General features: G+C 41.4%; 1 protein-coding gene and 1 long non-coding RNA gene across 2 annotated transcripts; one reads left to right on the top strand and one right to left on the bottom strand.

Annotated features, from left to right (window-relative positions):
- Window positions 1–1,331: 1,331 nt before the first annotated feature.
- Window positions 1,332–14,404, bottom strand: LOC124884020 (gastrula zinc finger protein XlCGF57.1-like). The gene is made up of 2 exons (XM_047391607.1): window positions 14,272–14,404; window positions 1,332–7,251 (listed from the first exon to the last, which is right to left on the bottom strand). The coding sequence occupies exons 1-2, from the start codon at window positions 14,372–14,374 to the stop codon at window positions 5,483–5,485; spliced, it is 1,872 nt and encodes a 623-aa protein (XP_047247563.1). The 5' UTR covers window positions 14,375–14,404; the 3' UTR covers window positions 1,332–5,482.
- LOC124884026 lies at window positions 14,238–14,517 on the top strand. Its single transcript, XR_007042369.1, has 2 exons — window positions 14,238–14,379; window positions 14,462–14,517. It is a non-coding gene; the product is annotated as an uncharacterized LOC124884026 (long non-coding RNA).
- Window positions 14,518–17,759: the final 3,242 nt, after the last annotated feature.

Genomic DNA, 17,759 nt, shown 5'->3' with positions numbered 1-17,759 from the left:
GCAGGTGCCAGGTCGTGCTGAAAAATGAAATCTTCATCTCCATAAAGCTTTTCAGCAGATGGAAGCATGAAGTGCTCCAAAATCTCCTGATAGCTAGCTGCATTGACCCTGCCCTTGATAAAACACAGTGGACCAACACCAGCAGCTGACACGGCACCCCAGACCATCACTGACTGTGGGTACTTGACACTGGACTTCTGGCATTTTGGCATTTCCTTCTCCCCAGTCTTCCTCCAGACTCTGGCACCTTGATTTCCGAATGACATGCAGAATTTGCTTTCATCCGAAAAAAGTACTTTGGACCACTGAGCAACAGTCCAGTGCTGCTTCTCTGTAGCCCAGGTCTGGGGAATGTGGCACCTGTAGCCCATTTCCTGCACACGCCTGTGCACGGTGGCTCTGGATGTTTCTACTCCAGACTCAGTCCACTGCTTCCGCAGGTCCCCCAAGGTCTGGAATCGGCCCTTCTCCACAATCTTCCTCAGGGTCCGGTCACCTCTTCTCGTTGTGCAGCGTTTTCTGCCACACTTTTTCCTTCCCACAGACTTCCCACTGAGGTGCCTTGATACAGCACTCTGGGAACAGCCTATTCGTTCAGAAATTTCTTTCTGTGTCTTACCCTCTTGCTTGAGGGTGTCAATAGTGGCCTTCTGGACAGCAGTCAGGTCGGCAGTCTTACCCATGATTGGGGTTTTGAGTGATGAACCAGGCTGGGAGTTTTAAAGGCCTCAGGAATCTTTTGCAGGTGTTTAGAGTTAACTCGTTGATTCAGATGATTAGGTTCATAGCTCGTTTAGAGACCCTTTTAATGATATGCTAATTTTGTGAGATAGGAATTTTGGGTTTTCATGAGCTGTATGCCAAAATCATCCGTATTAAGACAATAAAACACCTGAAATATTTCAGTTAGTGTGCAATGAATCTAAAATATATAAATGTTGAATTTTCATCATTACATTATGGAAAATAATGAACTTTATCACAATATGCTAATATTTTGAGAAGGACCTGTATTGTTATTAAACACACTGGATGTAAAACATGTCCCCTTCCAGACCCTGCCACTAGGTGGAGGAATGGAGTTTCTTTATTTTTCTGGAGATGTGACCCGAGATGTGGACCAGGTCTGTACTGTTATATTTTTCCTGTAAGGAGAAATGGCTTTTATGGGTACAATCTAAATGTCCTGGATTTGAAACCAGTAGGAATGTTGGTTTTCTACTGGGTTCTGACAAAATGTGGGACAAAGATCACGTTAGTGCTGGACAACGTGGGACATGTATCGGAATCAAAATGTTGATGTCTACCTTTAATTAAAAACATACTCAATATGCACTTTAAAACAAACTTTTTATTAAGAAATGTGATCATGAATGCAATGAGTCGCTGCCACGTGATTGGCTGAGTTAATATTTGTGTTAGCGAGACATTAAACAGGAGGACCTAGTCATGTAAAAACTAAATGAAAAAATAGGACACCCTAAGATAGTCTGTGCAGTTTTCAACACATTTGACTGAAGTTTGACCAAAACTCTTAGATTCAAATAATATAAACAACCAATAAAAACTGTAAAAATAACATTTGACATTTTCATTGAGATGTATATTGAAAAACTGGATTTCTGTTGAGGAATAAATTAGTACACCCCCAAATGTATTCCTAACAAGAATGATACAAAACCCACACAGGTTGATCACATCATGGCTCCGCATAATGTGGGAAGCTTGTCCTGTTTAAACCTCGGACATTTAGTTTGGTGCTCCTGACTGTTGAAGTGAGAGTGGACACCATGGTGAAATCCTAAGATCTGGCTGAGGCCTTCAGGAAGAAGACTGGAGCAGCTCATAGTTGTTCTGCATTCACAACCCAACCATGACCTCCAGCCACAAACATAACAGGAACATGAAGTATCTGGTAGAAATGCAACCTTAATGGATGAAGGTTCTGTATCTGCGTCTGAGGGGAACCCTGAGTCACTGCTTCAGGGAGGTGGTCCTTCTTCATAACTATTTATTCGCACATAGCTACTAATTAGGTAAGACCAAAGTAAAACATGGAAACTACAGTTTAGTACATGTTGTCATGGCCGCCTCAAACAGAACATAACAATGGACTCACAACCAAGATTTAATCATGAAGTTTATGTTTTGATCCAAATAACTGAAAGCAAACAGCTGCTGCACAAATGAGCCGTTTCCTCTGACTAATTTCCACGTTTTAATTAGCGTTCTTCAGGAGTAATCCAGCAGCAACAGAGTCCTGCTTGAGTACCTCTGAGCAAAGGAGTAGAAGCTTCAACATGACGACAATCTTTTCCACCTAACTGCTTCCAGTGCTTAACTAGAGCACACTAACAACGGGCCAGTACAAAGAACCACCTTCGTCAACAGGTAGGGGCGGGCTCATGGGAAACAGCAGCTGACTACCTGAATATACTGAATGACCAGGTTATCCATCAATGGGTTTTTTCTTCCCTGATGGTACGGGTATATTCCAAGATAACAATGCCAGGATTCATGGAGCTCGAATTGTGAAAGAGTGGTTCAGGGAGCATGAGACATCATTCTCACACATGGATTGGCCACCAGAGTCCAGACCTTAACCCCATTGAGAGTCTTTGGGATGTGCTGGAGAAGACTTTGACTCTACCATCATCAATGCAAGATCTTGGTGAAAAATGAACGCAACACTGGGTGGAAATAAATCTTGTGACATTGCAGAAGCTTCGAAACAAAGCCACAGCGAATGGAGCCGTAATCAAAACTAAAGGCGGTCCAACAAAATATTAGAGTGTGACCTTTTTTTTAGCGAGGCAGTGTACTTTGGACTCAGATCTTTAACACTGTTGGTCTTTTAACATCTCTAGGTGACTCAAGTCTTTCTCTAAAAGTTGTTCAACTGTTTTCCAGCTGCTGGTCCTGATCAGAGATCAACTGATGAGGACTGAAGCACCGATGGTTAACAAACCAAGGTGGTGATTTCACACCCCAGTCCAGTGCTCTAGATCAGGGATGTTTAAACTCGATGCTCGAGAGCTGGAGCCCCTGCATGTTGTAGACGTTTCCCTGCTTCAGCACACCCAATTTCTATTGATGGCTGATTAACAGGCTTTAGCTGAACTGCGATCACCTGAGTCAGGTGTGGAAAAGCAGGGAAACATCTACAACATGCAGGCTGCAGCTTCTAGCTGCTTGTCCAGCACACCTGAATCAAATGACTCACTGGCAGGTGTCTGCAGAGCTGACTGACTGCTGGTGAGGGAATTCAGCCATTTACTTCAGGTGTTGGAGCAGAACAGTAGGTCTGCAGGAAAGACATCCTGATACTGTCCTATCAGGCTGTTGGTCGGGTCGACATTAGAACCAGGACTGGAAACTGGACTCACATTATTTCATGCTTGAATTTAAACATAGTTCCACAACAGAACCACTCATGGGTTTCCACATCAATATATTAACAGCTGAGAAAACCTTTGTTTAGCTGTAATCCATAATTACCCACAATGCTTCGGGGAGTCGTGTGTTTAGCTTGTGGCAGAGACAAACTGAATGCAGCATAACTCAAGGAAGCTTTATTTAGAAAGTGCTGTTTCTAAGGGCCAATAGCAGCACAGAAGAAATGATTACAGGAAATGAACTCAACACATCAAATGTGTTCATGACTGCAACACAATCACTAACTTTATATCCTTCAACTGCATTACTGCCCAACGCTAGAGCATGTTCTGCTGCTGCCACACATGCACATCATTTAATACACACAGCGAACTGCTGTGGAGGATTACTGGAGCTGAGCTACGAATGATTCTCATGCAGTTGCTTTTCTCTTATCTCTGCTTCAAAGACTGCACCCTGCCCATCTGAAGCATTATTACAGATAAAATGTGTCAATGTAACAACAAACTGTTCCTGCTGTAGTTGACAACGATTTGAGCCAAAATAAGGCTTACATCGATGGCAGAGGACAAGCATTTTTTGCGAGCATTAATTTATTACATTTGTTTTGGAGGGAGGGATAATATTAGAAATGTGTTTGGTTTATTTTATGTTTTTAATCTAAAACATTAAGATAAAATCCAAACAAGTAGAACAAGTCGGTACCAGAGTCACTGTGGAAGTTTATCCAACATGGCCTCTTCACCTCTAGAGGCTGCAGGGCTCCAGAGGTGAAGAGGCAGAACCTAAACAGTTACTCATCTGAAGTTCTGTTGCCAGGAAAGGGAAGCGTTGCCTTTGGTTCCATTCAGTGGGTCCAAAGATAATCTGAGCTAAACAATACCTTCTACTCAGCCGCTACCCAGGTCGGGCCTTACATGGCCTCCCGTCCACACACTATTGAACAGGCATGTTTCAGAAGTTTATCAGAATCAGGACCAAAGTTGCTGGACAACGGAGGATGGGAAAACCGGCATGATTTTGGTCCGTTCCACATGAATGTCGGTAAAACCGGTAACCAGTTCGGTTTTTCTTATAAAACCGCTGTAGCTGCGAGTCCCAGATGTAGATCTACTGTGCTCTCAGTGGACCTTCTGATTATCATCATTATTGTTTAAATATTTTTAAACACACACTCATTAATGATCTTGACCAAAGCAGATGTTCCATGTTCCTTTCAGGCTGCTGTCAACAGTTAAAGAACCTAGTTATGAAACTAAATCTAAATACTACGATTTGACTTTAATACTAAAATGATCAAATTAAAACGCTGAAACGGTTCAAATAACAGCAACTATTTACAAGTTAAAACTTAAACTGTCAAACACAGGACTACAGTCCTCAGTCTTCTTTAGCCCGAGCATTACTGCCACCTTGTGGTAGCAGTAATAAGCTGCAACTAATCGTCTACACCAGAACCTGGCCTCTGAATGGAAGATTTTCTGATGTCTGCTGCTTTATGGTCAGAGCAACAAGTTACAGCCAGATGCCTTCAAACAAAGAGAATAAAGATCAAACTAGTTTAGTTTGAACAAAGTCAGAAACCCTGAAGTGACCGGTTCAAACCTCAGTATTCACTGCACTGATCCGTCCCTAAAACAGTCAGTCCTGAGCTTTGATCCAATCCACATGTGACCTGCTGGTTTCTGTTATATCTCTACATGAATTCAAATGGACCTGTGGTTGAAAGGATGGACTGCATCCTTTTAAACCTGTTTGTGGCTCAGGTAGTGCTACTAGTCTTCACCTTCATAAGTAAATGATTCATACGTTTTTTCTCTCTTTCAGATTTGACCATTTGCATGAAATGAACACATTATAAAACTAAAACAGTTTATATTTTCCCAGATACACACCTGGCCTACCTGCTACACAGCTAAAATGATCCACCATCTATTTTATTTAATAGGTATGAATGCATTATGAACCCCAAAGCAACCGGACATCTTCCATGTATGGAATATTGTCCCTGCTCCCAAGATGCAAACATTGTAAACTTTATTGGTTCAATTAGTTGTGAAATCATATTTCCTCTAGAACTACTTCTCTAAGCCACTTTCTCTTCTTTGTGGATTTTCATGTGTGTATTTAAGGTGGACTTGCGGTTAAAGTGTCGTCCACAAACATCACAGCCAAACGGTTTTTCTCCTGTGTGGATTCTCACGTGTCTGTCTAAACTGGTTTTAAGGTTAAATCTGTACCCACAGACATCACATCGGAAGGGTTTCTCCCCAGTGTGAATTATCATATGCTTCTTCACGCTGGGCTTGGCTGTAAATCTTTGTCCACAAAGATGGCAGCCAAATGGTTTTACCCCTGAATGAACTCGCATGTGTTTGTTTGCAGCTGATTTGACCATAAATCTTTTCCCACAGAAATCGCAGGCGTAAGGTTTCTCTCCAGTGTGGATTCTCAGATGGAAAGTTAGATCAGTTTTGTTGGTGAACCTCTTACTGCACTGAACACACCCAAACGGTTTCTCTCCAGTATGGACCTTCATGTGTCTAGTTAAATGTGACTTGCGGCTAAATCGTTGTCCGCAAACATCACAGTTCAGTGGTTTCTCTCCGGTGTGGATTCGCTGGTGGGTGTTTAAATGGGACTTAGATCTAAAATCTTGTCCACATACATCACAGCTGTACGGTTTCTCCCCGGTGTGAATCCTTATGTGTGCTTTTAGGTTTGCCTTGTAGAAAAATCTTTGTCCGCAGAGATCACAGACAAATGGTTTCTCTCCTGTGTGGATTCTTAGATGTGAATTCAAACAGCTTTTACTTGTGAACCTCTTACTGCACTGATCACACCCAAACTCTTTCTGTTTAAGAGGTTCCTCTCCTAGGTGGGCTTTCATATGTCTGTTAGCAGCTGACTTATCCTTAAATCTTTGTTCACACAAGTCGCAGCCAAATGGTTTCTCATCTGAGTGGACTCTCTGGTGTGAGTTAAGACGACATTTACTAGCGAACTTTCTGGTGCATTTATCACACTCAAATGGTTTCTCTCCTGAGTGGATCGTCATGTGTCTGTTCAAATGAGACTTTCGACCAAATTTTTGTCCACAAACATCACAACCAAAAGGTTTCTCTCCAGTGTGGATTATTGTGTGTAGGTTTAGATGACTTTTTCTCTTAAAACCTTTACCACAGACATCACAACTAAAACATTTCTGATCCTTCTGGACTTTCACATCAGATCTTAGTTTTGAATGACATGCCATGTGACTCTGAAGGGAGCGCTTGCTAACGAATCGTTTACCACACTCTGCACAGCTCCAAGGTTTGCTACGAGTGTTTCCATCCAACTCAGGAACGCTGCCATCCTCGCATTCATCTTCACTTTCTTCAGTTTCTGCCTCAGAGTCTGACAAAGGTTTGAGCTGAGAGTCAGAATAGTTCTCGTCATCATCGTCATCATCCTCCGGCTCACTGACTTCAGTCTCTGAAGAGTTGGAAATGTCTCCATGAGTGTTTAGATCTAGGTTTCTACTCGATTCTCCTCCTCCACAGTCCTCTTCATCAGTTTCTGATTTCATCTGGTCAGCTGAGCTGTTGCTTGGCAGATCTCCAGGTTCTGCCTGGTCTTGGTGAAGTGAGAACGAAGGTTTCTCTTCCTCATCCTCATTCTTCACATGAACTGGCGACAAAGAAAGCCTGCTGGCATCAGTGTCCTCTTTCATATCGAGCTTATCTCTCTCTAGACTGGCCCAGAGCTCCTCCTGTTCCTCCTTTATTTGGACAGGTTCGGGGTCCTGCAGGTCCAAATCAGAACTGTGTTCCTCAGGAGCGTCTTCTTTAACCAAGGGAGTGTGATGACCATCTGCAGGGAAGCACATGATGTATGTTTAAACAACTGTGACACCTCAAGTTTTGTGGAAAATATGTAAAAATGAAGTGAAGTCATTTAAATTCCTCAGTTTTCTGTATCATATAAGCATTTACTATTGAGCATTTCTCATAACCAGGGCAAATGTTAAACAAAGAAAAAAGAGTGGCTAGTTAAAAGTTTTCTCCACCAGCTAAGGTGACTAATTTCCACCCCTGATTCAGGTCATCTGCATTCTTGGTTCTGGTGTCTCTCATCTTCCTATTGACTATTAAAGCATCTATTTGTACTTTTGGAGCGTGGGCCGGTACCAAGTCCTGCTGGGAAATAAAATCAGCATCTCCATAAAGCTTCTCAGCAGAGGGAAGCATGAAAAGCTCTAAAACGTCCTGGTAGATGGCTGCTCTGGCTTCGGACCTGATAAAGAGGACCAACAGGAGCAGCAGAGGACATGGCTCCTCAGATCATCCCTCATCTTGTAGGTGCACCTCACATCGTGCAATGAGATTAAAGATGCTCTGCAAGTTACCACAGGAGCATCAGAGGTACAGATTACTTCTTAAACTTGTTCTTTTCTGCCTGGTTTAGACTAATGTTGCCCTGATTCATGTCAGGCCTCAGAAATCTGCGGGACGAGTTCCCGTACCAGCATGCGGTGGTTGGGTAAAACATAACAGGGGTGATGGAAGCAGCAGAAAGGTTCACTTTTCTAACCATCAACAGTCATTTCCTCTTGAGCGTTGAACATGTAAAAACAGATGTGAACAGTGAAGTTACCCATCTTCGTGGCTTAGAAGACCTTATAGACTGGCTCTGAAGAAAGAGCGCTCAGATTTATTTAAACTAGAAAGAAAATTACTACTCAGTGTTCGGGTCATTCTCCCAGCATCAGGCCAGCTTTTAGACCGCAGCGACATTAAATCTGACCCTGAACTACATTCGATCTTTAAAGATCCACTTTTACTCATCAACAAAAAAGGAAGGAAGTATTAAAGATCATCCTCTTCAAAATAAATTCCAATGGAAAAAGAAATCTGGTGAAGAAATACAATCATGCTTTCTAATCCCAGTTACCACAGTGATAATATTGTAACAGTCCCATAAAAACAAAATATTTTTCCATCCCTTTACAAGTTAATATTCCTATCACTGTACATCCACACGTGATATGATTAATTCCCATCTGAACATTTTTTTTTAATATTCAATGATTTCAAAGATCTTTCCTGAACTCTATAGTAGATTAATTTTAATATTCCTCATTCATATGTACACAATGACTCTGACATCACTGGCTCGATGGTCCTATGGTTGGCCGCCATGATCAGCTGCTTCTCCTCTGGGTGGTTTGTTGCTCAGACATCTCCTCAGGATTCTGCTAGGTGTTCACCGTGAAGTGTTTCACCTTTCGTTTTACCTCAAGGGATCATCCTCGTCTTTGTGATGCACCTAAAAGCAGATTTTATTCCCCAGCAGGTGGCTCCAGTTCAAAAATGGGACCAGCAGCAGATCTGGTGGACCTCTGACGAAGCTCATATGATGGAAAAGACAATGAAGTCAGCTGATATTTATTCACTCTTATAATTTAGCTAATAATAATAATTGTACTCAACTTTGCCAGGTTGTGTTAAACACAGTTTAAACAGCTAGTCTGTCTCACTTCAGTCACTCAGCATGAGGAAGTCATGGATGAAGTTTCATCATCTGAAGTTATCTGCCAGCTCCACATGCTTTCCTTCTGTAGTTGATGAAAGCAGCCACATTAAATACCTACACCCCTCAGCCTAGGGTTGGAAGGTTTAGTCCTCATGGGCCCCTGGTCCAAGACCTGATGAAACCATGGAAAGAGCTCCTCAACCTGTCACCATGTTCTGTTTGTCATGTTTAGTGTTGCCCTGGCTGGATATATTCCCCCTGGTGTAGGGGGGGGGGGGCTGAATGTGATCCACGTGGCCCTGCGCGTTCACTATAAACTGTCTGGGTGCTGCACATGCAAACTTCTGAGTTCCACCTTCTGGGTCCTTTAAAATTGGGTCATAAATTAAGATAATCGAGTTTTGACATTTGTTAATTGAGTCAGAATCATCCACGTTCACATCTTGATGGATCAAAAAATAAATGTTATCCCCCAGCTCTACTGGGTGTGTTACTTGTAATTTAAAATGGATTTGTTGGGGGTCCTGAAGGATGTAAATTAGATGCTCCAAGGGAACAATGTGTTCAGAGTGGTTCTTCCCTCAAGTAGACCTTAGTCTCAGCCACAGTGGAGCTCAGTTTCCTGGCCAGTCTTTTTATTCGGCTCCACCTTCAGGATGTCCTGCAGCAAACATTTTTTGGGAGAACAAGAATAAGCCAACATCATCAGCTAATCATGGTTAGCTGATGAACGTCTGTCTCATGTACTTCACATTTCAATATATTGTTTTCGTTTTTGCAGTAACAGTTTACACTATATGCACATCGACAGGAACCGCTTGACTGTACTAAATGTTGGCTTATTATTTAAGAACCACATAATTCTGGCTCTCTGTGCCTGTAATATATAGTTTTGAAAGGTAAAGTTGGGGTAAAGTCAAACTACAAATAAGTTGTTTTAATGCCAGCCCAGCAGAGGTCAGCCAGGAGCAACTTATTCAATGAAACCTTGTTGCTTTGATGGAAACATCCAGCAGCTGCAAAGTCAACTCGTTACCTGGGGTCCATGTTTGCTATGAAACCAAAGCCTTGTAATTATTCATTTATTACAAGTCCTACCATTATCACGACATTCAACAAATATTATCACGTTTTTCTGATATAGTCGATGCTTTTTATGACAGAAAACAGGTGAAACTGTGAGCCAATGGTTCTTCACAGTTAAAATAACATAAGATGCATTATTTTCTAAATGAGATAAAACAGAAGTGATCATTTTTGTATTTGTATTTTTTGTTGGGTTGGTCGGTATGATATGGTCCAATCTGACTTAGAGGTAAATAATATAGGAATAGTACTAAAATATTTTATAAATAGTGCCATCTTTTTTTATTTAGTGTTAATTTATTCCAAATTTGTTCTAATTTCTCTTTTTGCTTTTCAAAAAGACGACATGTTCTGAAATTTTTCAGTTATTTGCAGGTGTGTTTGATATTAAAATGTGAGTATAATAAAGTGACATTTTAAAGCAGGGATGTTTTTTTATTTGCAGAAGACACTGTTGCAGACCAACATCCTGCTGGAAACGTAATAAAAAAATTTACTTTTCTAGATAACTAATCTATAGATAGTCCAGTTTTTCTTTATGTTTCTGTGTAGCAGTTCGATGGGATTTGTAGTCCTTCAATTCAATTAAATAAGAGAAAAGTCATGTGATTCATTTGTCCATTACAACAGGGGACTAGATCAGAACGAGGATACAAGCCAGGGCTGCGAAAGCAAACTTACAAACTTTTAGACTGGGAATGTTTTTTGCACTGAATGATTTTCTTTCCATTTAAACGACTTTTTAACCTCTTGGTCACAAGCAGCCCCAACAACTATTAAGCCCCTCAGAATGATTCATAACCAAGCGATTAGGATCTTGGACAGGAAACTGGTTAGATCACACTACTGCCATGTTCTCAAAACTTTTTCTGATGGATTTAGAATATTTTCTAAAAAAAATTCAGATCTTAAATGTTTACATTGTAACGCTCCTAGGGTCCTCTGCAAGCCGTTGCCCACGTCCACGTGTCAACGAACACACCTGCCTTTTCCAATTACTAGTGAATGCAGCATCAAACGATGGTTATAGTTTATTCTGCTTATAATGTTTTCAGTTACTTGTTTCTACTTGTAGTGTAATGAACCACTGCTCTGTCTCTTTAAATCATCGTTGTTTGAGCGGTCGGCCCGGTAACAAGTATAACACGGTGAGGAGGGTGAGCTCAGTATTCTCTAGGGAAAAGTGGTCATGCAGAGGGCTGCAGAAGGTTCTGATCCATCCTGTGAGTTGAAGTAATTTGTTTAGTCTTTTCTGTCTGAAAGACTGGTGGTGTTTGTCAGTTATGTTGCTGGGTCTAATAGGTTCGCTTTGAAACGGATCCAGACCGTCTATATGCGTATTTACACCTTGCATCCATGTGGTATTTTAGCTCTCATGCTGCTTCCAGCTGTGAGAGACCCACGGGGTCATACAGGCATTTAACCAGTGTACACTCTACAATCATCACCATAAACTAGACATTAATCTTAGTTAATGCATTCAGGTATGTTTAGAACCTTGTTTATCAAACACTGTATGAACCTCCATTTATTTTTATTTGTAGTTTTCAATGTGCTGGAAAGTGTTCTGGAGATGAAACGATTATCCTGGACCTTCTGTAAAGGAGAAATGAATACCTGGACCCATCAGAGACTCTCTTCTGTGATTTTTTTTATGTCAAGGTCTAGATGCTCCATTCCACCCTGCCTGAAGTCCTCCACCATCGTCCTTCTGCCTAAACAGACTAACATCACCAGCATGAACAACTACCGGCCAGTAGCACTCATGCCCATCGTCATGAAGTGCTTCGAGAAACTGGTACGGGGGTCATATCACTTCACACCTGCCCCCCCCCCCACACTTGACCCCCACCAGTTTGCCTACAGGGCCAACCGGTCCACGGAGGATGCCATCGCCACCACTCTGACCCACGTGGAGCAGCGAGGGAGCTACGCGAGGCTGCTCTTCCTGGACTTCAGCTCGGCGTTCAACACCATCATCCCGAGCCGGCTGGTGAGCAAACTGGGACACCTGGGTCTCCCCAACAGCACCTGTAGTTGGATTATGGACTTTCTGACAGACCGCTCCCAGAGGGTGAGAGTAGGACACCACCTGTCCTCTCCACTGAGGACCAGCAGGGGCTCTCCACAGGGCTGTGTGCTGAGCCCCCTGCTCTACACCCTCACACCCCGGTCACCATCTTTTTCAACTGCTCCCCTGTGGGAGGCGTTTCAGGGCAATAAGGACAAAAACAAACAGACTGAAAAACGGCTTTTTTCCGAGAGCTGTTGTTGCCCTGAACGCCTCATGTACACTGTAACAACTGTTACTATCAATAACAACATAAACAGTAAATACTTTCCATGCAATTTCTTCAACACTAAGTTCAATATGCTACCTCATGTGCAATACTGGAACAACCTGTAAATATTCTTGTATATATATTTTTTCCACCTGCGCAGTCCTTCTTATAACTTTTTTTAGAACCTTTTTAGAACTTTTTAATATTTATTTTCTTTAATTTGCACTACTTGCCTGCACTGTTTTTGTTCTGTTTTGTTTTGAAAATTTCGTTGCACCCATGTGGAGCAATGACAAATAAAGAACTCTATTCTATTCTAGAGAAACTTTAAATGCTCTTTTCAGTCTGAAACATAAATTTGTAAAAACAAAACAAAGGCCTATGATAGGCTTTTTGTAGTTCATATTATTAGTAAAGTCAGTCATCGTACCAATTGATTAAACTGTGATCCTCACAAGCCAGCGAGTCGCAAAGCTGACGTCACTTTTTCAGTGGTTCATTTTTAACTGTTAACATTAATACGTTTGAGTGCACCCTGTGTTTTTTTTTCTAGTTGACAGAGCAGATGTTTTACATCTAAGGATTGTGTAAAGGATTTTTACTTTTTTTTAAATAAATGAATGAGGTATTAATCATTTTCCACGGATTTTACATGTAAGATAGGGTTTAACAGAAAATATCACATAGTGCAGCATCCCCAGCATTAAAATAAATCATTCAGGCAGGTTGTTTGAATAATAAAGCACCTTAAAGCATTTTGATGGAAATCTGATGCCCCGCAGCACCTTAATTAGTGTCATTTATTTTATATTTTTGCATTAATTTTTAAATTAGTTTTTTTCAAGGAATATTCTGCTTCTGGTCCTGATGTCACATCACCGGCAGCTGTTGATTGGCTCTTCTGACCTAAACTAGAGCACAAATTCTTAAAAATATATATTTATTTGTCATTGATTTTTACTAAGATAAATTAATATATAAATACATGAATAACTGGACAAGTAAAAGTAAAAGCTTTTTGATGTGGCCTTTATTCTGTAAATATTTTTCAGTTAATTTCTAATTGATTTTCTACTGTCATTAATTGCAACTATCCTGACTTATCAGTCATAACTCTGCCAATACTTGCCCAGTTTCAGCAAACAAGATGTTTTATGATTCGAAGAGCTCTGCCTGTTAAGTCAGAAAACATTGGCAGTCAGTCATTTTCTACCACTTATTCCATAGTGGGTCGTGGGGGAGCTGGTGTCTATCTCCAGCAGTCAAAGGGCGAGAGGCGGGTACACCCTGGACAAGTCGCCAGTCCATCGCAGGGCAACACACAAACAACCAAGCACACACTCATTCATACACCTAAGGGCAATTTAGAGTTACCAATTAACCTAACAGGCATGTCTTTGGACTGCAAGCTCCATGCAGAAAGACCCCCAGCTGGGAATCGAACCCAGGACCTTCTTGCTGCAAGGCAACAGTGCTACCAACTGCACCACCGTGCAGCACAATGGCAGTTGAAGTCATTTAAAAAAAGCGCCTACTCATTGGTGTGTTACCCCGAGATTCTTAATGGCCCCATGTGGCCCCCCCTGTGAAAGATTTCTGGTCCCCTGCCTGTCGCTTGTTTCTGGTGAAACTTTGCGCACAGAAACAACACCTGACGGTTGTATAGAACTGTCATTATTCTCATTTTACTTCCCAATGCGGTATGAATTTATTTTTTTCAGGCTATGAAGTGAATATAACAGATAATAAATATTTTCCAGACGCATTCTAATCCCATTACTTCCGAGTTCAATGAAAGGGCATCCGGAAAGGCTAGGCTGATAAGGTTGATGTCACACAGTGAAACCCCAACTGACTTCTACCGTAATGAACCATGTTTGCGACGGGCTAAGTTTAGCTGCAAGCTAACATCCGCTGTTTGACTGTAAAGCTGCTGCTAACCTGCAGCTAGCATCCCTTCAGCTGCTCGGAACAATGAAAACATCCAAACCTAATGACTGCAGCCGATCTTCGGGGCTGAAAGCAGCATCCAGTATTTCGTGTCTCTGCTCCTCTGCTGCATCCAGTCGCTGTTTGACCTGCTGTCTCCACATCTCTGGTAGCTTTTCTCTCTCCAAACTTTCCTTCAACCGTTACTGAGCAGTTCCTGCTGAGCTTCAAACCGTTTCTCTTCTTTCCAGAGTTCATCAACTGCTGCTGTTTCTATCTTACATCTTTATTAACTCTCCCGCTGCTGCTCCGTCAACAAAAACCCAAGAAAACACGAAGGACGACGCTCCAACTGCCGCCATTGAACCGAGAGAAACACGAGTCTGCGCACTGGGGGTTAGGGGCTGGACCCTCGGACATGGAGCGGAAGTCCCGCCCACATAGGGCATCACGTAAACGTTGATCTCTCCGCCATATTGGTAGGGGATATTCGACCTTTTATACCGCTTAAATGAAGAGGAGATATTAGGAATAACATTTATTAATATGACCCATGGCTGTTTTTCCCATTTATACCGTAGTGAAATAAACCATAAGCTCTAATGTTTCCCTTTTGTTACAATAGGATAAGAAGCTCATTGACACACAGTACAAGGATAAATGGCCCAAGGTTTGTCATGAATGACCCGAGGCTGGGGCACTGGGTTTGATGGTGGAGCAGCTGGTATAACTGGGTTGATTAGAAAGCTACAGCACACTTAGATTAAGGATAGAGACCCGCTACTACACAATCTACCAGATAGACACCACAATGGTGACACATAGGGTTAGGGGTTAATCTACTGATAATCACTGAGGGAGGAAACATCCATTGCATTGGAGTCCCAGATATAAAACTACATGTGACCTTCTATCGAGGCTCTTCGTCATCCTCTAACAGACGGCGACGGTCAGAGACGGGAGCCTCAGCGCTGATCTCTGTAATCATTCCTCTGCCTTAATTTAGATTAAAGGAGCTAAAAGTTAGAAACTGGTTGAGAGTCGTTTATTTAAGAGTCTTTAGATAGAGTCTGATTGCTTCTGGGGACCAAGGACCGGAGGAGCTCCGAGGCGTCTGACCACCAACAAGATGTGGTAGCTTGGACAGAGAACTGCTGTGTTTTAACAGGTTTAAAAGTGCTTTATTGTTTGTAATGGTGCCTAAACAGTCCGCATCCTGTTCCTAAGGACAAAAAACCACAATGTTCCTCTACATATTGTATTTATATGTTTCTGTCTCTATCCATCTTTATCTATCATCTTTCTTTCTCTGTCTGCATGTATTTAATTATGAAGCTCAGTCTTATAGAGCCAGGGGGATAATTTCACATTGACAGTTTAGACTGGTCAAAACCTTTTATTCTGTGGTGACTGGACTTTAGCTGTGTGTCAGGGGCAGGGCATGAAATACTTGGGCGGCTCGCAGGAGAGAAAGTGCTGCCATCAAAACTAAATTTGGTGCTTTTTAAAACCGCAGATATCCTTGCCTGCTTTCCAGGTTTTAGCGACATGTTTTTCTGTCCTCTGTTGGGACAGGGAGCGTACATAACTCAGCGTCGGTGACACAGAGAATGATTTCTTCCTGCTTTTGTCAAGTTTGGCCATAGAAAGTAGAGTAGCGACAACACAGGGCCAGAAATCGCTCACGACGAGATCGAATAAAATGAATGACATTATCTGTGAAAACGTATTATTACTCTATGCCATGATCCTCTTGGAGGGGCGAGCAGTCTTGTTGGTGGGGTGGGACGCCCTCCTTGGACAATGGAAGGGGAAACGCTGTTAATATTTAATTATTTAACAATTTAATCTCAACAGACTCAAAGCAAGAGAATGTTTCAGCATGTGGCTGTCATCAAAAACATTGTAGATGTTCTCTTTAGTACATTTGCTAAACTTACAGAGTCATAGCTCTGTTGAGCCATCCATTCCCTTAGCTCTTAGCAGTCATGACTTTATGGGATTCTTCTTAAATAAAATTGATTCTATTAAAAATAAAATCTTTGACATACTCCCGAAGATGATTACTTCATCCTCAGCAAGTGAGACAACATTGGAAATAACTGCAGAACCTGATCTGTGTTTGGACTGTTTTGATCCTGTGGAGCTTCCTGAATTATCAGAAATATTAGCTTCATCTAAACCTTCAACTTGTATGTTAGACCCAATCCCAACCAAATTATTTAAGGAAGTGTTCCTTCTGATTACCAGCCCCATTTTAGATATGATTAATCTATCTTTAGTAAATGGATCAGAATCACAGGCTTTTAAGTTAGCTGTAATTAAACCTTTACTTAAGAAACGTTCGCTTGATCGAGATGACTTGAAAAATTACAGACCTGTATCCAATCTTCCATTCTTATCTAAAATTCTTGAGAAAATAGTTGCTAATCAAATGTGTGAACATTTATACAGCAATGACCTGTTTGAAGAGTTTCAGTCAGGTTTCAGAGCTCATCATAGCACTGAAACAGCTCTGCTGAAAGTCACTAATGATATTCTTATGGCCTCAGATAATGGACTTGTGTCTGTTCTGGTTCTGTTAGATCTCAGTGCTGCATTTGATCCAGTTGATCATAATATTCTCTTAGAAAGGCTGGAATATGCTGTAGGGATCAGGGGAACAGCGCTAGGCTGGTTTAAATCTTATCTGTCTGACAGATTCCAGTTTGTTCATGTAAATGATAAATCATCTTTAAACTCCAGGGTTAATTGTGGAGTACCACAGGGTTCAGTACTTGGGCCAATTCTCTTTACTTTATATATGCTTCCAATAGGTCAAATTATCAGGCAGCATGGGATAAATGTTCACTGTTACGCTGATGATACTCAGCTTTACTTATCCATAAATCCTGATGAGCCCAACCAGTTAGATAGACTACAAGCATGTCTTGAAGATATAAAAACTTGGATGACTTTAAATTTTCTGCTTCTAAATTCAGACAAGACAGAAGTTGTCGTCTTTGGACCGGAGTCTTTAAAAAAGAAACTGCTTAGTCAATCACTTCACCTGGATGGCATTAAATTGACCTCCGGTAATAAAGTAAAAAACCTTGGTGTTATTTTTGACCAGGACATGTCATTTAAATCCCATATTAAACAGGTTTCTAGGGTTTCCTTCTTTCACCTCCGGAACATTGCCAACATTAGAAATATGCTGTCCAGGAGTGACGCTGAAAAACTAGTCCATGCATTTGTTACTTCAAGGCTGGACTATTGTAATTCTTTACTATCAGGATGTCCACAAAATGCAGTTAAAAACCTTCAGCTGATTCAAAATGCTGCAGCAAGAGTTCTGATGAAAATTAAAAACAGAGATCATATTTCTCCTATTTTAGCCTCCCTTCATTGGCTCCCTGTTAAATCCAGAATAGAATTTAAAATTCTCCTCCTCACATATAAAGCCCTTAATGATCTAGCTCCATCATACATCAGAGATCTGATTGGTCCATATGTTCCTAACAGAGCACTTTGTTCTCAGACTGCAGGTTTACTGGTGGTTCCTAGAGT

Source organism: Girardinichthys multiradiatus, chromosome 18 (genome assembly GCF_021462225.1).
Source record: "Girardinichthys multiradiatus isolate DD_20200921_A chromosome 18, DD_fGirMul_XY1, whole genome shotgun sequence".
In the NCBI taxonomy this organism is placed as follows: domain Eukaryota; kingdom Metazoa; phylum Chordata; class Actinopteri; order Cyprinodontiformes; family Goodeidae; genus Girardinichthys; species Girardinichthys multiradiatus.
Note: the sequence above shows the minus strand (reverse complement) of the source record. Positions and strands in the feature narration are given on the sequence as shown.

Coding starts and splice junctions, on each gene's coding strand:
- LOC124884020 (XM_047391607.1), bottom strand. CDS start 14,374: ATGTGGAGACAGCAGGTCAAACAGCGACTGGATGCAGCAGAGGAGCAG. Junction 7,252..14,271: donor AGATCGGCTGCAGTCATTAG/GTTTGGATGTTT, acceptor GCTTCCCTGCAG/ATGGTCATCACACTCCCTTG.